We start from the raw sequence: 21867 nt of genomic DNA on the forward strand, positions 1-21867 counted from the left end.
CAAAAAAGATGTGTAGTAAGGCTAAATTTTTTTTTTTTTTTTTTTTTTTGTTTTTATCTCGTCATGGCAGAGTATTTTAATTTTTTTATTTTTTCCAAATACAAACCTAGCTTATTCATCCACAGTTTTCTACTCAGGTTCAGAATACTTCTCTATTGCATTGCTTCTGTCTCTTTTGACTTTAGCTCCATTTGTCATTTAGATAAAACCATGTTTATACTAATAAGCTCCAGAGTGAATGACATGGTGGAAGTTTCACTAATAGAAGGGACTCATCAATGCCTGTGATTGAACTTAATTGATACCAATTTTCTGCTATACGGTTTGCAGTCTAAATGGAATAGGAATTATGGAAGAAATACTACTGTGTAGGTGAACATGTGCAGAAACATGCACATAAAACTGAATTGTTTTAGTTTAAATCAGATTGTTTTCATTTCCGGGGAGTTAATTTTGAATCTAATTTGATTAAACTTAACTTGACTGACAACCAGTGCACAGAGAATCCTAGTTCTTGTCTGTTGTTTGCTGTCATAGATCTGGATATATCTTTCCTCCTCAAATAGGATTAGATACATAATATGAACAAGTAAACTGATCTGTCTAAGATTTATTAACAGGAAACACCATGAATGATGTGAAATTCTTACATCCTAGAACAAGTCTCTATAATTTTTGACTTTAAAATAAATGTGCCTCAGTGCTGCACCCTTGTGCCTGTCAATGAAACACCTGGTTCCTTAGGTGGACAAGGACTCGACAATTAAGGGAATTTCGGGAGAAGTTCAAAGAGTTAATGTAAACAATTCTCAATCAATTACAAAGCAAAATGTCACTTGTCATGATGCAGAGAATCTGTCCCTGCGGTGGAACTTCAGCTTAGTCCACTTGTGAGTAAAGAGAAGCAGCAAACCAGGAACCAAACTTCAGTTCTTATTCTCTATGCTACACCCCCTCTAGAGGGTCTTACTCCAAAACCTTAAGCCTCTGTGATGTTCAGCACTTAGGTGTGTGCATGTGTAAGCTTTCAGCTGTGAGTGTGTATGCAGGCTAAAAAGCACTTCCTCTATGATTATGAAATTACCTTTGTACTCAGATGAAAGGTGAAACTTACTATCCCAATCTCTCTTACTATCCCAAAATAAACATAACTAGAGCATTTTAGTGGGGTAGTATTTACTGTTTTAGATTGTTTGAGGTGTTAGCTTTCTGTTTAAAACAACTAAACACTTTACAAACAAAGTTGGAGAGGCACCAAGTATTTCCTGCCTCCATGTCACCATACACAGAGTTTACTCTACTCAACTTCCTTTGCATGCTTTTCAATGCATTTCCAGTCTAGCACCTGCTCTTCTCATTTCACAGCAATTTACTGATTGACTATGGAGCAAGGAGAATCGAGAAGGTTTTTACTGAGTTGTGCAGAGAAAAGTTAATAAGACTCAACTGTGTCAATAAAGAGAGAAATCCACAACCGTAGGAGCGTGCATAAAACCAAAGCATAATTTTACTATGTCAACTCATGCTATTGTCAAGAAATATACATACATTTTAAGGAGTGCATGAGCCACTACAAAATGGCCCACAGTTACAGTTAATAGAGGAAGACTCTGGTGGATGGATGTGGGGGTTCAAGCCAGAACTTGAGCCATCCATTTCTCAACACTACAGGTTCTGTGTGGAATAGAGTGAGGTCAAACTGAGTAAAGCCATGCTGAGCCACGAGAGTCAGTGGAAATGGGACATTAGACCAACATCATGTACGTCGCAACCTGTTGTATTAGAAGGCTTTTTTTTTTGTCCTACAATCACAGATGAGTGAAGTTTTTAAAACTCTGCTCTGATGGGTCGTTAGCTGTGACAAAGTGAATTGAGACTAAAATTCAGCTTTTCAAAAAGTAATAGGAAAACATCTTATGTCAGTTGTAAAGCATGGCAGAGGATCTGTGATACTGTAGGTCTGTTTTTTTTTTTTTTTTTTTCCCCAAAAGGCTTGAGAACCTAACATTGAAAATGGATTGTTATGGTACATCAGAATTATGATCCAAAATATATAACCAAATGAGCACAGAAATGATTCATGAAGATCCCATTCATGTTCAAACTTTGTAAATAGTTATATGAGAAGACTAAGTTTATCTTGAAGGTAACACATCATTAACAAGGTTGGAATGAAGGTGGAATTTTAAGACAAACAACAGGGAAAGAACATAAAGCTTTGCAGACATCACAAGTTCTGATGTCCCAGATTGATTATGCCAACATTTATACACTTAGTAGGTTAGTGCCACTTGGGTTGCAGTTGTGAAGACTGCTGCTAGAGATGGAGACTTGTTAAATTTTTGCATGATTATACATTCTCAATTAAATATTTAGTAATAAAAAAATGCAACAAAATTGCTGCAAAACACTAAAAAAAGTTATTTTACTTTTTGTTTTAAGAGAAGTCATGATGAGAAAGGAAGGGAAACATATTTGCTGACTTGAAAAGCAATTTAAATATTTTAAGAACCCCACTCTGTGAACTGAATTGAAATTAGCCAAGTTTATCTTTATTTTCTGAAAAAGGTTATCTGTATTTCTATCCAATAATAACCTTATTGGATCAAAATCAGATAAGGTTTTGACCTGGTTAAGAGCAATATTTTATTGGTATTTTGATCCGATAATAATCTTGTTGGATCAAAATACCGATAAGGTACACCACAAATTGAAAGTATCCGTGGACTATACTTGCATGACTACATCATCTTTTGTAATAGTTGCATTACAAAAAAAAAAAAAAAAGGTCACATTGTGTTCTCATGTAGGAGTCTGAACGAATGCAGCTTGCCATCCCTGGAACTCTGCTGTAGGTTTGTCTGTGCTAGCGTTTTTCACTGCCTGTTCACTGAACACCTGCTCTTTCTCTGCAGATGTATCAGTGAGTCTGCTGTCCCTACTGGTGACCACCTGTGGTCTGGCGCTCTTCAGCGTCTCTCTCTTTGTCTCATGGAAACTGTGCTGGTTGCCACTAAGTGGCCGTTTCCTCCCAGATGTCCTCAAGGGGGCGCACTTCCTGGGAGGAGATCAACAACCTGTCCTCACAGAGGTAAAGAAGTTGTTCCATGAGATGATGTTTCATTTTAGCAATGCGACCTATAATGGATACAGACTCAAAATTGACCTATGACCTATAACAAACAGCTCATTTATGTGTTATTGAATACAAATACTTTGTTCAAGCACAAATTCAGACATGCTTTGGAGTCCAGATGTACATGATAATTCTGGTTAAATGTTTGTGCGAGTTAGGACGTATGTATAAGGTGTATGTTTCATGAGCCAGGTGGCATTCTGGCATTCTTAAATACATGACAATTCTCTAGATCTGTCTTTATAACAAAATCATGTTTATTTGTGTAGCACATTTCAGCAACAAGGCAGTTCAAAGTGATGTACATAAAAACCTAATACAGTAGCCAATTATGAAACAATTAGCAACCATTACAAATTTTTCAAATGTCATTGCTTTGAAGAGAAGAAAAAACTATTCAACATGTTTTTGATTCGACGGTTATATTCACAGGTAATATTTCTGCCAACCTGTTTGTAGTAACATAAATGTTGCTGGATGCTGTCTAGGTGGACGGAGAAGAAAGGGAATACAGCGAGGATGGTTGTGTGAAGGAACCATCGGGCCCCCCTTCGGCTGTGACCGTGCCCGAGTCGGCCCTGAAGATAAGCCACACATCACCTGACATCCCGCTAGAGACCCAGACTAAAGTGGAGAAGAACCAAGTTCACACTCTGGCCAGAGACAGGGTTCAGAGGCAAATTACTGAGCCTACCTCGTCTGTACGGTTAGTAGAAATGAGTCCCTGAAGGTTTTGTTCCAGTGTTTGGAGTTCAATTCAATTCAATGCTGATGAGAGATTGAGTTTCACAAAACTCAATAGCTATTAGAAAACTATTTTGTTTTAGTTGTCTTGAAATAAAAATAGTTGCAATTGTGTGCTTGCAGATGACTTTATGAACATTCCAGTGGAAATTTGTAATTGGGGCAGTCGTGCGGTATTTGTCTTTGACATTACATTGTACAGATTATTGCCATATAAATGGGAGAAAAGGGTTCTGAAATTATTTCACATTGTTTTATGTCACTGAAACCTGGCATTTTAAGAAGGATATATTAAGTTTTATATGCACCGGTTGCTTTGTGATTCCATAATGTTAAATGTGTCACACCTGATATGTCATAAGACTAACATACGTTTTCACAGGCATAACTCCATTCGTCGTCAGATGAACCTGTCTAATCCCGACTTCAACCCAGCTCAGTTTCAGCGCCAGGACTCCCTGTCCGGTTTGGGCCGGATAAAACCAGAGCTCTACAAGCAGCGATCTGTAGATGCTGAAGACGGTCGTCGGACTGACAGCTGCGGTCGTCTTCACTTCATCCTAAAGTTTGACTTTGACCTGGAGCAGCTTATTGTGAAGATACATAAGGCCCAGGACTTGCCTGCCAAGGACTTCTCAGGGACCTCTGACCCTTATGTCAAGATCTACCTGCTGCCTGACCGCAAAACCAAGCACCAAACCAAGGTGCACCGCAAGACTCTCAACCCAGTGTTTGATGAGGTGTTTCTGTTTCCCGTGGAGTATGCTGAGCTGTCAAGCCGCAAGCTGCACTTCAGCGTCTATGACTTTGACAGGTTCTCACGACACGATTTGATTGGCCAAGTGGTGGTGGACAACTTCCTGGAACTGGCTGACTTTCCCCGAGAAACAAAACTGTGCCGGGATATACAATACGTGACCTCGGTGAGAACGGCATCTTTTTCTCTAAATTCTGTTACCGTCACAGTTTTTGTCTTCCATTTTAAAAATATAGCCATCTTAGTAGTCTTATACAAACACAGTTCAGGTTATTAGATTTTATATATCTATTAAGATTAAATTGCTGTAAAAAAACAAAACAAACAAAACTCCATCTCAGTTTGTTTTTAGATGGGGAAAAAGCTGCTCAAACAAACAAAAAAAAAAAAAAAGAGCAAAAACTTCCATACATTCCTTTCATTGGAGCAGATGGAGTAACATATCAGCTGCCTTGCATCGTATTTTCTCTCCAAGTGGAGCTCATCTGGGTTTTCAGAGGCGAGGACATAGAAATATACTTAGACATAGTTAATGTTTAATGAAAGCAGTGGGAAACACTTGGGGGTAGTGACCCAGATCTTTGCTGACATAAGACCGGGGTTGGCTTGACAGAGATACAGCAACACTGTCTATATTACATTATTCACTTAGATAAATCTATAGGAGTGAAAATCAGATTCTCCTGCCAGGAAGTCCCTCACGGTTTAGCTTCCTCATTTAGAAAGGCTCCAGTCCAGCATGAATCAGTTTGGGATCACTTCATTCTTTCTTAGCAGTTTCCGACGATGACACCGGATGACTGTGAATATTCCACGCAGCACAAATTTACAGGAATATTTGGAGAAGATGAAGGCAAATTCTTCTGCATATTTAGCTAGCTTAAGCGAAATAATTTAGAAGCATTATGGGCAACTTAGAAGGAAAGATGTTTACACACTATGGACCAAAACAAAGGCAGAGGATCCAGTTGTAACAGAGATTTTGTGTTTGTAAGCAATATAAGGAAAGAATGGAAGCCAGTGATTTACAGTGTTAAATGTTACTCCGTTTTTGCTATTTGTGCACAATAATCAAAACTGATCTATTTGCTGAAATGAGGATAATTCTAAACTTTATGTTTTTTTTTTACTGTCAGTCACTATTTTGGTTATGACCCAATGCGTTTGAGAATGATATTCACAGTTCTTTGATGCGACTCTAATACCTCATGGAAATCCTGCTGAACAATAGACGGCAAAGCATGATCCATTCAACCCTCTGTTCTGTTGACGTTATGATGCAAACACTGTCTGCAGGCTTTGCATGAGTCCTTTTTATGCATTAATTCCTAGATCCCCATCACACACTGCTTTAGTCTTGCGTATCTATGATATGCGTATCTAAGATACGCGTATTATAGATACGCGTATCTTGCGTATCTACTTTACACCTTAAAGTAAATGTTGAACCACATCAGTTCTGCTCATCTGATATTACAGCATGCACAATCTGATAGTCAGATAAGTTTTGTTTTTAGAAAATTGCACCAAAAAACGCCATGCATACCAAAGATATGGTTGATGTAATAATAAATGCCTCAGGTAATAATTATTTTGCTTTTGATGCCGATTAGCTCTAAATTGAAATAAGAATTAGTTTAGACAAATTGACAAACATGGTATGCATTTCCAAAAACAACACATTATTTTGACTGAATTATAGATGAATAACTTTGTGGAGAGTTGATTCTTAGTTACTCACAGTAATGATCAATAATTTAATAAAGACAAAGAGTCCAATGTTTTGCTATTTAAACAGCAAAAATAACCAAATTAATTGTCTGAGTGTCAAGTGTTGACTGCGGTCACTCAGTTGGTCAGAAATACAGTAGTGATGCTTTTAAAACTTTATCCTTTAACCACATTTAGCTTACAGTAAGTGCTGTTGCAGCTAAAACAGCAGGGCATTTTGGGATGGTTTTAGTTAAATTTTATGTAACTTAGGGGCATTAAAGAGAAAGAAAAAAAACCAGGTGCACTTCCAGTTACCCAGGAAATCAGTCCTTGGTCAGCAGTGTCTCTGAGTTTGGTCTCCATCTTAAAGAACTATTTTACTGGCCAAATGGTTGTGGTAGTCCCCACCACTTGTTACTACTCTGAGTTTTTGCTCAGACATAATCTGACATATGCGATAAAAGGAAATCCTAATGTCCGTCAACCCCTTGTATTGTAGCGCATGGAGAGAGCCATAGTGGCATGGGAACCAGAAATCTACCTCCTGATAACCCATCAAACCTCAGCGTTTAAAAGATTTGTCAGGAGGCACAAAACCACAGTGTTTTTATATAGTTTTACTACAACCACGAGAAAAAAAAAAATCAGATCAGAAGTTTCCCTATCTGAATATGATTGTTCTTTATTTCCATCCAGTTTTACATAAAAACAAAAAAGATGTGCCGCAGGATAAACTGGCACGTACGTGCTTGCACACAACCCAGAGGAGGATGTTCAGAGGCCAGAGAGAAGAGGCAGAGGAACATTAGAAGTGGAATAAAAAAAGTTAGAGGGAAACTGAAAGAAAGTAATAAAAGAAAGAGTGTGCCCCTCAAATACCAGCTAAAAATTCTGGTTTTATTATTTTTCACTTTTGTTTGCACCACTCACAACACATAGGTGAGAAAGAGGAGAGAAGAACTAAAAAAAATAAAAAAATCTAGGCAAAATGAAAATGCAGATGTAGTAATGTATATTTTCACATATTCAATATGTTCAACACTTTATATCAGTGATACAGATAGAGCTGTTGTAATCATCAATTGCTGGATTTAAAAATCCAGCAGTCTAATTTATTGATGTATAGAAAGAGATCCAAATAAGAATAGATGGGCATCGGTATAACCAGCATTTCTGATCTCCAACCATATCATTTTTGATTGAACTTTGTCAAATTTTAGACCCAATTCAATTCAACACAGGTCACAGTTTGCACTGCACATAATGCACAAAAACTATGTTGCTAGGAAACATAGCGACTGTAAAGAGCCGCTGCTTTCCAAAGGTGGGCATTTAGCAGACAAATAAACATACTTTCCAGAGTTGCTAAAGGCAAATGTTAAGGCGTGAATTACCAGTGGCGAGAGTTCACAAATCAAACTGCACCTGGACGACATGAAAGGATGTTTTTGGTCAGCAACAACATCCAGCGCTCATGTTTTCCACCAGCACTCTAATTTAATGGGCATTGAACATACAAAGATATATTGTTTTAATAACTGAGAATACAGAACATGAAAAAAATCTTGTGAAAAGGGTCAAGATTCTTCTGGGTTTGTAAATATTCAAGCCTTGGACCAGTTGCTTGTGTGAAGCTGCTTTTCAGTCAAGTTGCTATGGGAAAGGGAAGTATATTCATATAGCACCATTCATACACAGTGCAGTTAGACGTGCTTTTAAAGAATATTAAAATAAATGCTTTGACACTGGTAGAGGCATTTCAACCTTCATCAACATATTTCATGACAACTCTGAATTATCTTACATTTGATTATTCTCATTGTGAGAGGATCTTTTGTAACTGTGCTCACCTGCTTCTTTTTCATGTTTTAGTCATTGCAAGCCACTTCATATATTAGAGGTTGTTCTCTTCTTTTTCTAATCATTTTTTCTTCTCTTTAGCAGAAGCATGATGAGAAGCAGTAGCTGATAAATTATATTTAGTTCAGGCTCCTTGTAGAGGCCATAATTAAAAAAAGCAGAGTCAATATATATCTCCAGCTAACTTATTCATATTCCAACTTTTTATTATAATAGATAGTGGGTTCATTTTCCCTGTAGTTGCATGCCGTTTCTCATTCATTTTTAATAACTGTTGTTTTCAGGTCTTGTTTGAAATAATTGTTTCTTACATTTTTTCACACTAATTTGATTTGATTTGATTTTTTTCATACTTTCCACAAGATAAAAACAGCATTAAAGTAGCTTTAGGGAAAGTTTAAAGAGCAATGGAGTGTAACTTTTACTCACGAATGATACTTTAGGGACTAGTCAGACTTTAGCAGAGCCTTGTGTCTCATAATCTGCCTTTAGATCAGTGGTCTCAAACTCCAGTCCTCCTCCAGTTCTGTGCTTCAGCACACCTGACTCCAATATGAGCTCATTAGCAAAGCTCTTTAGAGTTTGACTGCATGTTAGTGAGACACTTTCACTATTTAAATCAAATGTGTAGGACAAAGGGACACACCTGAAGGTTGCAGGACTCTGGCCGTTGAGGAATGCAGTTTGTGTTCAGTGCTTAAGTTCCAGACATGGTCAAAAACAAATGGGAATTATTATAGAAACTTTTTTCATAAATTAAAAGTTTATGGAAAATCTCCCTTTCAGCACTTTATTACATCAAGCAGAAACGGTACGGTGTGTGGGTGTTCTTGATTTGTGTCACTCGGCTTGCTTGATGTGTGTTACATTGAATCCCTAATAATTATGGCTACAGGGAAAACTGATTAGCCCATAAAAACTGGGACAGAAATGAGCTATCATTACAGTGAGTGGGAGTAACAAGCACTCAGCAAATTGCCATTATTCTGGCTTGATTGTTGAGGTTTTCATTTGTTCTCTTTGTGATGGCAGAACTGACACTATCAAACAAAACGTTTAATTTTCTCCCCTTATATTAATATTTTGCTTTCTTGCTAAATAAAACTACATCACTTACTTGCTGGTGTTTCCTTTTCCACAACTGATACTTTTCATGGATTTACCACAAATATGCACTCCTTCGTAAACTGAACAAAAAAAAGATACACATTTTCTGCAAGAATCTATAAAAAAAAATGCATGTGGCTCCTTTTTCTCGAGGCCACTTGTTACCTAGAATTTTGTTGATGAGAATTTCTAAAGACAGCTGCTTCTTCATCAACTGATTAAGTTCAAAGCAACACAATGATCATTAGCCAGGCCAGCACTAAACGAGCTCTAACCTGTTTGTAGCCCGGTAACTAATGCAAGGACCCGGGGAAAACACTCCCACCTCGGAGCATGCAGACACATCTTGTTTGTTCACAAATTTTGTTTTCTTCCCCTCCAGACTCAAACAGCATCCCTAGCTAAATGAGGTCAGTATAAATTGGGTTAGGTCCTCTTTTGAGGCATCTAACATGTGAAATGTGGCAGTTCTTGTCTCCTGTGTCAAAGTCAGAGGCGTCACAACTCCTAAATAGAATCTCCTATTAATCATGCATGCATCCATCTCATACTTCGACATCAGTCAGATGTGAAAGACATGTTTTCCTCTTTCTGCATATAACTACTATTATTCAGATTATTTAAGATCACAAGATAATATTTCAGTAGCCTCAAACTAAGCAGATTTTGACGTGAGAATGATTTCATATCATAAACAGCTGAATTTAAATTGTTACCTCTGCTTTCTTTATTAAGCTGTTCTGAAATGTGGAAGTTTGTCAACTTATCATCAGGTGCTTGTATGCTCTACTCATAGTGCTCCAGCAAAGAATATACTGTTGCCATGCAAAATACTTTATATGTGTAATATATATGCGCTCATAGGCACATACTTAAATATCTGCAAAGCCAACACTGTTTCTGTTGTCAATACCAGTTTAAATTACTTCCAGGCCTCTGACCTCTGGCTTGGTAGTGTTTTTATTTAATTATTTTATAGAAACCCGTTTTCAGTTTGGCTTTAAACAGTATTTTTTTATTTAAAAATGTATTTTAAAAAGCCAGATATTGTTGATCGTTATTGATTTGTATAAACGAGTGTAAAACATTGCTTTAACTTATTCATTTATAGCTGACTTCAAATATTTGCCTCAACAGCCTTATTGGGCTTAAAATGTAGAAACTGATCCTGGGCGTTGCTCCTTACTCCTGTTGCCATTTTTGACACAGAAGTGGAAATATGACCTAGAGTTTCAATGATTTTTCATCTGTAAGGAAGGTCTGAAGACATGATAAACATTAAGTTTCTTCTGCCACTCTCTCCCAGTCCCCAAGCAGAACTAGGCTACATCCCTTGGGATATTGACTGGGACCCTGGTTAGTCCACTCTTCGATATGTGTGCATACATGCATGTTAATTGTGACTTCTGACAGACAAAATTCTTCTAACTATTCAGGATTATTTTCTGTGGACAGATTTTGAGATTAGAACCATACAGGAAAACAACAGGCATTATCTTTCAGAAGAAGACGGTGCCTTTAAGGGTTTTTTGTCACAGAGCACGCTCAGTACAACATGCCCCACTGTGCCTGAACCTGCTGATTAGTGTTGTGGGTGAAAATTAGTGAGCATCATGTGTGAGTTTTAATAAACTGCAACCTCAAGCTTGTAATAGCAACTCGTTGTGGATTCATGTTAAGGATGCATCGCCTCACTGTTAATCCATATGCTGTTAATTAGTGGAAAATTAATTAAAACCTCTTCAGGAAGCCACACACGTCTGCCGCCTAGAAAAGAATCCTCTTCCCTTAACTTATCCCTTCACAACACTTTGACTTGATCTCTGCAGCGATAACTACACATCTAGTGTTTATTGTTACGTTTTATTTTAAAAAGAACATTTTATACAGTGAGACATCCGTAACATAAACAATTATTTTCCTTAAATTACAGAATTTTCTCATTTCACCTTGAAATTTGTGCTTTTTGAGGATTAGGAATGCACTGCTACATCAGTAAAAATCAGCCTTGGCATGGACAGGCTGCCAAGGCAGATTTTTGGTTTCTGCAAGTTCCAGGAGAGGTTTTCTGGGCTGGATCAACAAGTTCACTTCCCATTATGTGTGTGAGGGTTAGAGAAGTCATTCAGAAGCTATGAGCATGCATAAATCATCTGCGTTGACTTCAGTGCTGTTTGTTAGTTTTGTAACAATATATCAAGGTCCCAGGTGTTAGGTAGGGTAGCCTTGTAGCAGGACAGGCAGCTTGATTTAGCGGTGTGATCTGTGTGCATCTATGTGTCTTGATCATCAGAAAAGAAAGGAAGAGGGCCAGGCTTTGTCTCACCCAAACTGGGTTACTCTTCAAGTATAGCTTAATTAATTGTAACCTTTTTCGCATTGTATTTGTAATGCACATTTTTTCATCTCTGACTGCTCTAAAAACAACTCACCAAGCAGCTGAGATGAACAATACACATATGTAAAAAAAAAAATAAAAATAAAAAATGGACAGACCCAGAGCCCTGGCATTTAAAAATCAGTATACGTTGCTCACTGCTTTGGAAAAGCAGGGAAAAGCAGCAGCCTGCTTAAGTTGTCAAGCAACTTAAGCAGGCTTCTTGACGACTGATTTATAAGGCCTAGGGCTGAAGTCCAGTTGCATATGATAATTTGAACAGATGAACTTGGCACCTTCAGGTACCTATAAATTATACCAAAGGATGAACCAGACATTTGGAAGTCCAAAAGTCCATTCCAGATATCACGCTTTATTTATTTTTCAATTTTCTATGATGTCACTAGAGGAGGCAGTGCGTTTAGGGTGATAAATCAGAACATTACACAGACATGAAAATGTCACTTTGGCTTTCCTAAATTGCTAAGAGCAACCTCAGTGTGTGTAAACCTGTAACTTTGAAGAAAACTTTCAAAATTCTCCCTCATTATTCTGGAATTTGGCAAATAAATAATTTTGGTAATTGTAGCTAAAATGCTTTAAAATAATCCATGAGTGTTTGTGTTTTTTATGGTGTTTCTTTTTGATAATAGGGTTAGTAAATTGGTTTATATGTGAGCACATTCTGTCCATGTTCAGTTCATTTCCTGTTGTCCTTTATGTTTAGCTTCTTACTTATTTTTGTGTTCCTGTGTTCTTCCCTTTGTGCATTTTGGTTTATTCTCTTATGTTTGTGTATGTCTTTTTCCGATTTTGATTTCTCAATTTTATATCTAGTTCAGGTCCCTGTGTATTATCTGTGTTTATGAGTCTCCTTTCCCTCAGTCTCCCTTTTTGCTCTTATTTGCTCCAACAGCTGTTCCAAATTCTCCAAATTAGACTCCCGGTTCCCTTGTCATTGATCACATCTCCTATGTATTTAAACTCCCTGGTCTCAATTGTTAACTTTGCTTCCTTTCGTTATGCCGCTCTGCTCTCTAGTTCTGCTTTCCTTGTGTCCTCTCTGTTAGTTTGCTCAATTCTGTTATTAAATTCTGTGCCTCTTTTGCTCCTGCCTGCATTTTGGTCCTGCATCAACAACGCAAACTCAGCTTAAACAGGAAAAGGTTCATCTGTGTCAGAATGTGAGGAAATAATGTTTCCTATGTAACCTGTGTGTAAATATCTAGTTTCACCTATATTAATAAGGTATACTGCTTTTACATGATAAGATTTAACAAGATCAAGCGTCTTCTCTTTAAAGGAGTATTCCATCTTACTGTGAAATTATTTAACCCCTACTTGAACTGGTAGGAAGCATTGTTGTAGTTGTTGGCATTAAAGAAAGACAAGGAAATAATATTCAGTTTTTGAATTAACCTAATGTCTTACTGGACAAAAAAAGTCATCAGATTTTATACCTCATGACAACTGTTCATTTCATTCACATACCTCAGCCTTTTTTAAGCTGCATCATTTATACACCCACATTTAGCCAAAGCTTGAAGTTCTTCTTTCTCCATACAAGACAAGAGGGAAGATAAATATATTGCATCTTCATATTGTCTGACAGTGAAATGACGATGATTAACTGCTTAATTACAAGTAAACCTGCTGTGCTATGTCTACCATGCAAAGTGGCAGGAAAAGTCTGTTTTTGATAATAAGCTAATATCTATTAAGTGGCTACTATGTTTGTTTTTGGGGTTTTTTCAAAGTATTTTCAGTATACATGGACAGAATTAAAGCAAATATGCAAACTGAACTACAGAAGCCAAAAAAAAAAAAGTTTCACATTGTAACCCTTTGAAGATAACCTTACAATTACCTACTTTGAAGCTTGTGTACACTTCTAAATAATTAAGAAGTTTGCATGAAAGAGAAGCTTTCTACATAATACATAGAACTGTGGCCGGTAAACGTTTTAAGATAAAATAACCATTCAGTTCTTTTAAACTGCAAAAAACTGGCAGTTTGGACAACATGACAATCTCACTATCCTTCACAGGCAGTTATAAAGGATCTTTTCACTTAGCCTGATTCTGCCATGGTGTATTTATTACTGCTAAAGTGCAGTCAAGGCAGTGATTTATTTACTTCCAGTGTGCTCACTCAGGCAGATAGAGCTACTGTACTGTCGACAAGCTCAGAGAGAACAGGGTCTTTAGTTTAAACCCATTTAAAGTTTTAACAACTGACCTTAGTCACTGCTGTACTCAATATCTCTGATTTTAGCATATTAAAGGATTTCACTGTGTTTCCAAAACATGTAGGATTGTCTTTCTTTGGTTGACCCAACTAAAAAACCAGGAGATCGCGTGGCTTCTGCATCTTTAACTTTCTGCGGTCTCCCTCCACTCCCATTAAGTTGCTTTGGAACGTTTTTGATAACACTTTGCTGGTTGTTCCAGTAAACAAGCAATTCCCTTGTTGTGCAGCAGCAGGTTTATTTTGTCCCTTTTATCTCCAGGCATCTAGGTCTGTACAACAAGAGCAGAAATTGTTCCATGTTACACGACTGGCAAAAGTAAGAATACTGTCTGAACTTTTCTCACACAGAGGCTGGACTTCAAAACCGGAATCAAACTCATGTACTGTGTAAGAAATACTATAACATAAGTTACCTTGAAAAACATGAGCATTTTAGTTTGACCTGCTTAAACATACAAATACATTTGTGAACAATGATCGGATGGTATTAATGAGACCACACGCAGACCAAAAGTGGAGTTGGTCCAAGTCTGCAAGATGCTTGTATATAAAACCTGGCAGCTCCTGAGGGAAGTGAGGTGCTTGTCTTATATTGGAGAAGATGGACTGCTCACACTCTCGCTTCTTTATTGGGGTGCTTTAGAGATACAGGCTAATTTCATTGGAAGAGCGCGAGTGACCATAATCCTAACCGCAGGCTTGATTTGAGTGCTCATAATAGTAGTGACCGACACTCTATATCCTGTAAGCCTAACTCTACAGTCTCTCTGTGTAAGAGAACGATGGAAGAAGGAGATCACATTATCGCTGGAGCGCTTTAAGGGCTTATTTATCCCGCATCTCTTTCCTTGCCTGCATGTATCAGGTTGCAGATTCTTGTGCCTCTGCCAGGATTTCTGTGCGCTACACCTCTGAGACATCATAAGCCATCCATACGTGATTACCAGCCAATGCTCAAAGCAACAGCGATGACGAGGTGTCAGATGTAGATTCTTCCTCGGCAACACTTGTAATGAATTGACTCATCAGTCAGTGTCAGAGATCCCGGCTGATGATTGTTTGCGTGAACACATGGAAGTGTGAACATATTGTATGTGTTCCCAGGCGTGCATATGCTGTCAACCATGATGAATTAACTCATTTTTTATCAATTTGGTTTTCAACAGTATTGAGAGGCAGCAGGTTTCTGATCTGCATGGATGAGAGTGTTTGTGTCTCTTAAATATGTCATGGGGTGTGGTTGGTGGTGGTGAGGATGAATGCTGAGACCCAGACGATGATGATGAAGATGATTTAATGAAGAGAGCTCAAGCACAGTCCAACACAGGCGGCACGGCAGAGAGTTAGCACACAGCTAATTACCAGTAGCAACCAAAAAACTGAGGACTGAATAAGAGAGCTAAACCAACACAGGACTTTACAGTTCAACTGTGATGCCAGGCAGACAAACGTCATTCGACGTACGACGAGGATCCGACAAGAGACAAAGACAACAGGTGGGACTAAATCCACAGGGAGGGTAATCAAAGAATGAGACACACCTGGGAAGCAATCAACGGGGAAGACACAGAAACAACAGAGACTCAGGACAGAAACTAAACACAAGAAAACCTTAAAATAAATACACAGAAACACGGATCATGACAAAATAACACCAATTAATCTTAAGCATATGAAGGAGTACCGTATTTCTACACTCATTCACTATAAGTGTCATTCCTCTTCAAACTGGTTTAAGGCTCAGGCATAAAAAATTGCTCCTAATAATTTTATGAATTCATTTTTTTCTCTGTTGAAAAAGTCTTCAGTCTATGGGATTCCAATGAAAAGTACAGTGAGACTCATACGGCCCATCATAGGGGAACAATGTTAATGTGACCTATGGTAAAATTCAACAGACACTAGGCATGGCTAAAGCAGCGCTGGGCTAGAGCTTTTCTAGAAGCAGTTGCACTGTATGGCATTGCATAAATGTGATGAAAGCATTTCTTCAATGTAAATATTAAAGGTAGTAACAAAACCTTGTTTTTTTTTGTTGTTGTTGTTTTTTTCCCTTTCAGAAAATGTCTTCACAAGCAGCTCTTTTGGAGCCCAATATGCTTATGAAAATGTAAAACTAGAGCTTGTCAGCACTTGTGCTTCATGAATGCACAGCTCACCTTCACACAGTCACACGTTATTTTCAGAAGTGCTAATTGGGAAAAGGGAGCCTGGCGTGAGTGCGAATGTAAATTTGTTCTGAATGTATGAAAACAGGAGAAGGTAAAACGTGAGGTAGGAGTCAACAAGTTTGAGCACAGGCTCAATTAGAGTTACAGCAGCTGCAGTGGAGCCTAAAATGATGAAAGGATGATTTAACTTTAGAAAAAGAAGAGGAGCCATGTGAGATAAGGCAGATGTCATTATGAAAGGTCTTCAATATTTTCGGTTTGACGTGTGTTAGGTGTGATCCATGCCTGAGGTGAAGACACGCGTCATCACTTCATCATGTTTGGAATTTGCTGTACTTTAAATACACCTGAACGTCAAATTAATTTAATCACCAAACATTCATTCCCACGTTCCCATCCCGATCTATCAATCAATAATAAGATACAGGTCTGGACAGTTTTTCATGTTATATATTCTCTGCACCTTATTTCTATCTGTCAGAGTTTGTATATTATAGCGTCAAGGTTTCAAGTACTATATGTGTCTGCAGTAACTTTCTAAAGTAATTTCAGTTTTTATATAGGCATGTGGTTTCTGTAAGAGAGGAGACACATGCTAGCGAAAGATTATCATATGTTTCGTTGTAGGATAATGTGGATCTTGGAGAGCTGATGTTCTCGCTGTGCTATCTCCCCACGGCTGGCAGACTTACCATCACCATAATCAAAGCCAGAAACCTAAAAGCCATGGACATCACTGGAGCCTCAGGTGAGAGCTGATCAACAGTTCAGTGTTTCCTTTCAGAAATGATTTAAAGTATTTAAAAATGCATAAAAAAGGAAAACTAATTCTCTCATTTCCTTTGGCTCTGATTGACTCATGAGCGGAGATAAGGAAGACCATGAGTGATACGTTCTGCGGTTGTGCCAAGACACTTTCCACTATGTGTATAAATGCATATTAAGCTACATGTGGTGCTTGAGCCATTAAAATAGACAGTTATGAGTGTTTGGAGATTTCAGCTTTTTATGGGTGAATACCAGGGGTCTATATTAGCAGTAGCCTAATAGTCAGTAGGCTTTTTAATATAAAAGATGCCAATTCCTGAACTGTAAAATCCCCTCAAATAACAGCGTGCAGCTTTATTTTGTTATGTAATCTCTTTCTAGATCCATATGTGAAAGTGTCCTTGATGTGTGAGGGAAGGAGGCTAAAGAAAAGAAAGACTTCAACCAAGCGTAACACACTGAACCCAGTGTACAATGAAGCCATTGTGTTTGACGTTCCTCCCGAGAATATCGACCAAATCAGCCTGCTCATTGCAGTCATGGATTATGATAGGTCTGTACATTTAGAGCTCCCTTTCAGACGCATTCACTAAAAAGAAAAAAAACCTGTAAAACTCATTGTGTGTGTGTGTGTGTGTTTTTTTTATAATACTATCCCACAGGGTCGGACACAATGAAGTAATCGGAGTATGCAGGGTTGGTAGCGAAGCCGAAAGCTTGGGTCGGGATCACTGGATTGAGATGCTAACGTACCCCAGAAAACCCATCGCACACTGGCACCCTCTCATTGAGGTAGGGCCTTCTGAGACTTTGCGGACAAGCATATCTTTAAATGTTCTAAATTGATGTTAATGTAACAAAATTATCATGAACTTAAGACTCCTACTTTACTGAGCTTTCAAGGCAATAATAAAATGACAGGATTTTTTTAAAATAAAAAAAATAACTTAAATGTTTTGTTGCAATAGCATGCTAATCAGTAGCAAACACAAGGATAGATGGTATTTTCTCATTATAAAAGTAAGAGATTATGCTTTTACTGTAAAAAGAAAGTTAAAAAAGGCTTAAAAATGTTTTTCTTCTATAAACGCCGATGTAGAGGGACCTATTCCCTGTCCGTACAATGTTATCAATGCTCAATTAATTTACTTATCACCGATTGCTTGCTTAATGTTATTTGCCAATAACACAACTGAAAAATACAGTAGCTGCTAACAATGGGTAACACGTTTAGACATCCAGGCTTAACAAGACTGAAACGTTTTGAATTGCTTTCATCCGAGTAGTGTTAGTTATCTACATTTTCAGTATTTTTCTCTTTCTCAAAAAAAAGAAAGAATGCTGAATTGATCGTACCCCGTATCATCTGAAACGTCTTGCAGAGAACATAATTTTGCTCTTGTTCCCTGTCATCTGCCTCTTGCTTTTCAAGACATTTTCTTATCCACTACATGTTGCTTGACGTCACAAAATCCTCAGTGAGTAATTAAAACTTTACGGTGTCGGATCTAGCTGTGCACAAGGTAGATATTCTCCCTCACACATTCCTGCCATGGAACACTTTTTACACACCGCACTTATTTTGAAACTTCGCTTTTATATTGTTTTAGTCATGACTTTAGCTTGTGAGAACACATTTTCTAACCTCACTGTTGTTAGCAGAGCCACTGGTCATCAAATCTCACTGGTTTTTCATTGGCAATCATGTAGAAGGAGATTTGTAATCGTTAGTTTAATATGGAACACTAATTTTAGGCTTTAATCAATGAACATTAGAGGAGCAACTCAATAAAATTTTTTAATTGTCTATAATTAATTAATCACAATTATTCACATTTGAGTAGAAAACTATAGTCTAGGTACACAGCAACTTAATTCAAAATCACTTGTCAGACCTCTCAGATTGTTTTTTTTAATGCACAAATGAACTAAAAGAAGCAGCTTTGTCATCCAATGGTTTTGTGAGCAAATGTCTCTTGTGCGTCAGATATATAGGCATACCAGAAACTCTGGCTGGAACCTTTGTATTCAAGTGTGTAGATACAATTAATTGCACTAAAATATGTAACGTGTTAAAATCTATGTAATTTAATAATCATAATCAACACGTTTAATCATGGCCCTACCAGACTTACGGTACTTTCTAACAGTTAGCAGTTAAAATGTTATGCTAAAGACAACTTTTTCTTGATTAATTCAGTCTCTTATGGAAATTCATTTTTTATCGCAAATTGATACAACCGGACGTTATTGCAAGTGACAATTACATTTCCATGAGTGACCAATTTACCTATAATAGTATAAATTGTAAGATACTGTCTATGCTGAGTGATAATTCTGAATTAGCACTCAAATGTTATGAAACCAAGACTTAAATAAAATTAGCACAATTGTCATTGAAATTAGCCTACGTTAATGGCTACATTAACATAGGCTCTACGCTACTCACTAACATTGAGCCTATAGAGTAAATAACAGATGCACTTCATTACAGAAGTTACTTTGATGGATGACTTCCAGACTAATGCGTCTGTAATCCCACGTTTACTGTATGTGTTTTCCAATAGAACAAAAACAATTATGTAACAGGAATACTGCATAACCCTCACGTACACTTGACTTGTTTTGCTGTGATTTCCACAACTGCGCTTTGTTTTCAGAGACAGAGAGAGCGAGGTGGCTGCATTCACAGAGCTGCTTCTATTCCTGACTTCCCAGCCCACACTCATTAAAAAAACAGGGCATGCTATAACAGATCCTGCACTGATTCATGTAAATTCATGTTGAGTTGTCAAAAGCTTAATATGTTGGTATTCCGTCAGAACCTCCCAAAATGTATATCCGTCCCAGTGAATGAGAACATCTCCATCAACCAGCATTATTTTATTTTTTTTATTTCTTCTCACTAAAGAAATTAAAACGTAAGCTCAGATTGACTGAAGCTTCCCTGTTATGTTCCACTTGCCGTGCTTGCTGTAATGCAAAGTGCTTTGTTATTTTGTCAACTTATGGGCTATTTGGTCTTGTCTTCACAATGTCTATTGATGCAAACCCTCTCCAGACATCATTAGTATTATATTCATCCACAGCAGGTCTGGCAGCGCTCATTATGAGAAAGGTGAGGGTCTCCTGGAACGTTATTCTGCCCCTAACGAACACTCAGATTTTATTTGCAACAATCATGGCATTTCCCTCAGAAACAAGACTAAATTTAATGAGCATAATCTGTTTCCATCATTCCACCATCTACATCACTGATGTATCTGCTGCAAAATGATGTTAAGCCTCAGTTGTGCCTTAGAAAAAATGCAGGCACTGACAGCTTCATCCACTTGGAGCATTCATAATTACTGTGTGCACTTACAATATTTAAAACATTTACTTAAGGATCATTTTAACATTACTATTTCAAATCCTATTTACATAGCAGAAAAGTGATGAGTTCAACTTTTATATACAATCTGTGACGGTAACAATTCGACTCGATCCACCTCCGGTTAAATCTTTTTACAAAAAGAGTTGATTTGTCTGCTTTACATAACATCAGGTAGGCTGTGCAACTGCTTTTTTACACCCCACTGTCAAACAACATTATTGTAATTCTTCTTCCACCAAATTTCCACCCACTTTCCCTAATTAGCACATCAGCGTTTTTGTGAGAGTTGCATCATACAAGATGAGGCTTGAACCTTCACTCAGATTACCCACAGATTTTCAGTGGCAGTGAAGGGATAGTGACCCTAATATTTTCACAAGCTCTGAGTGCAGAAAAGCTCTCTTTCTCTCTGACACATACATATAACTCCTCACAAAAGTATTGGCACTATAAACATGTTCAAATTTTGTCACATTACTGCCACAAGCTTCAATGCATTTTAGTGCCTAACAGTGTGAGAAAGCAGGAGGTAAGAGGGATTAATAGTTTGCCTTTTTTTTTTCAAAACAGTATGAAAAATGTAGCATGCAACTGAAATCAATTCCCCAAATATTTAACACTACCGCATTTCACTGCAGTTACAGCTGCAGTACCTTTACCAGCTTTGCACAGTTAGACAATGAACTTTTTTCTAATCCTTTTATGCAAAATTACCCAAACTCAGTGAGACTTAATGAACATCAGTTATCAAAATTCTCAGTTTTATGGATGGAGGTGAATCTTTTCCCCATGTCTAAGTCACTGGAGGTTCTCAGAGGTTCTTTTTCAAGATTGTCCTGTATCGACCTCTCCATCAAATTTGACGACCTTCCCTGTTCCTGTTGAAAATTGTATCTACCAAAGTTGGGGATGGTGTTATCATGGCAGTATTTATTTTCTGCCTAATTCAGGTGAGAGCTTTTTGCAAATTAGGTGACTTCTCAATAAATTAGTTTGCACTGGATTTTACTTTGGGGCAGTGGAGTAAAGCAGGCTAAACATACGGTTATATACAGTGCACCGCATAAAATCACACACACACACACACACACACACACACCTACAAATTCACACTTGCATACACCGATGTTAAACATTAACAGAAGCTTTGAACTTCCTACTGGGGGACATTAATAATACATCAGCTTGATCTTTTCAGCCACTGCTGTAAACACACACATACACACTCATCCACCAAAAAAACAGCAGAGTCCCCCTGAGTAACTCCAACCAGTTCTGATGCCACTGGGTGAAAAGTAAGGAATATATGGGAAGCTGAGAAGCTGTTTCCTTCTCTTTGTCACATGAATGAGTGACTGAATCTCAAAAGAGGTTTACTGCAGGGGCTTCCTGAGAGGTAGGTGTGCTCACAAACCAACTTTGAGCTTCAGTCTCTACCTTTGTGGTCTCAGGGGCTTGGCTCACGTTGGAATCCATCACTGGGTCATCCTGCCTTTTCCTGGGCAGGTTAAATTCAGATCAAAAGTGACCAGATCAACCCCCACATTTTTTATGTGAAATGTGTTATACCATATAGGGTCAACAGCCAATGATGTTAAAGTAGTCAAG

General features: G+C 37.8%; 1 protein-coding gene across 1 annotated transcript in view; it reads left to right on the forward strand.

The window, feature by feature from the left end:
- syt9b (synaptotagmin IXb) overlaps positions 1 to 21867 on the forward strand; it is a 37732-nt gene that overhangs the window by 13462 nt on the left and 2403 nt on the right. The window contains exons 2-7 of the mRNA XM_015045224.1: positions 2916 to 3091; positions 3625 to 3842; positions 4263 to 4803; positions 16743 to 16863; positions 17265 to 17436; positions 17546 to 17675. Of these exons, the coding sequence (XP_014900710.1) occupies positions 2916 to 3091; positions 3625 to 3842; positions 4263 to 4803; positions 16743 to 16863; positions 17265 to 17436; positions 17546 to 17675 (1358 nt within the window). The remainder of the gene's footprint in view (positions 1 to 2915; positions 3092 to 3624; positions 3843 to 4262; positions 4804 to 16742; positions 16864 to 17264; positions 17437 to 17545; positions 17676 to 21867) is intronic.

This window comes from Poecilia latipinna, unplaced genomic scaffold (assembly GCF_001443285.1).
Source record: "Poecilia latipinna isolate Pla-1442-1.1 unplaced genomic scaffold, P_latipinna-1.0 Scaffold714, whole genome shotgun sequence".
Lineage (NCBI taxonomy): Eukaryota > Metazoa > Chordata > Actinopteri > Cyprinodontiformes > Poeciliidae > Poecilia > Poecilia latipinna.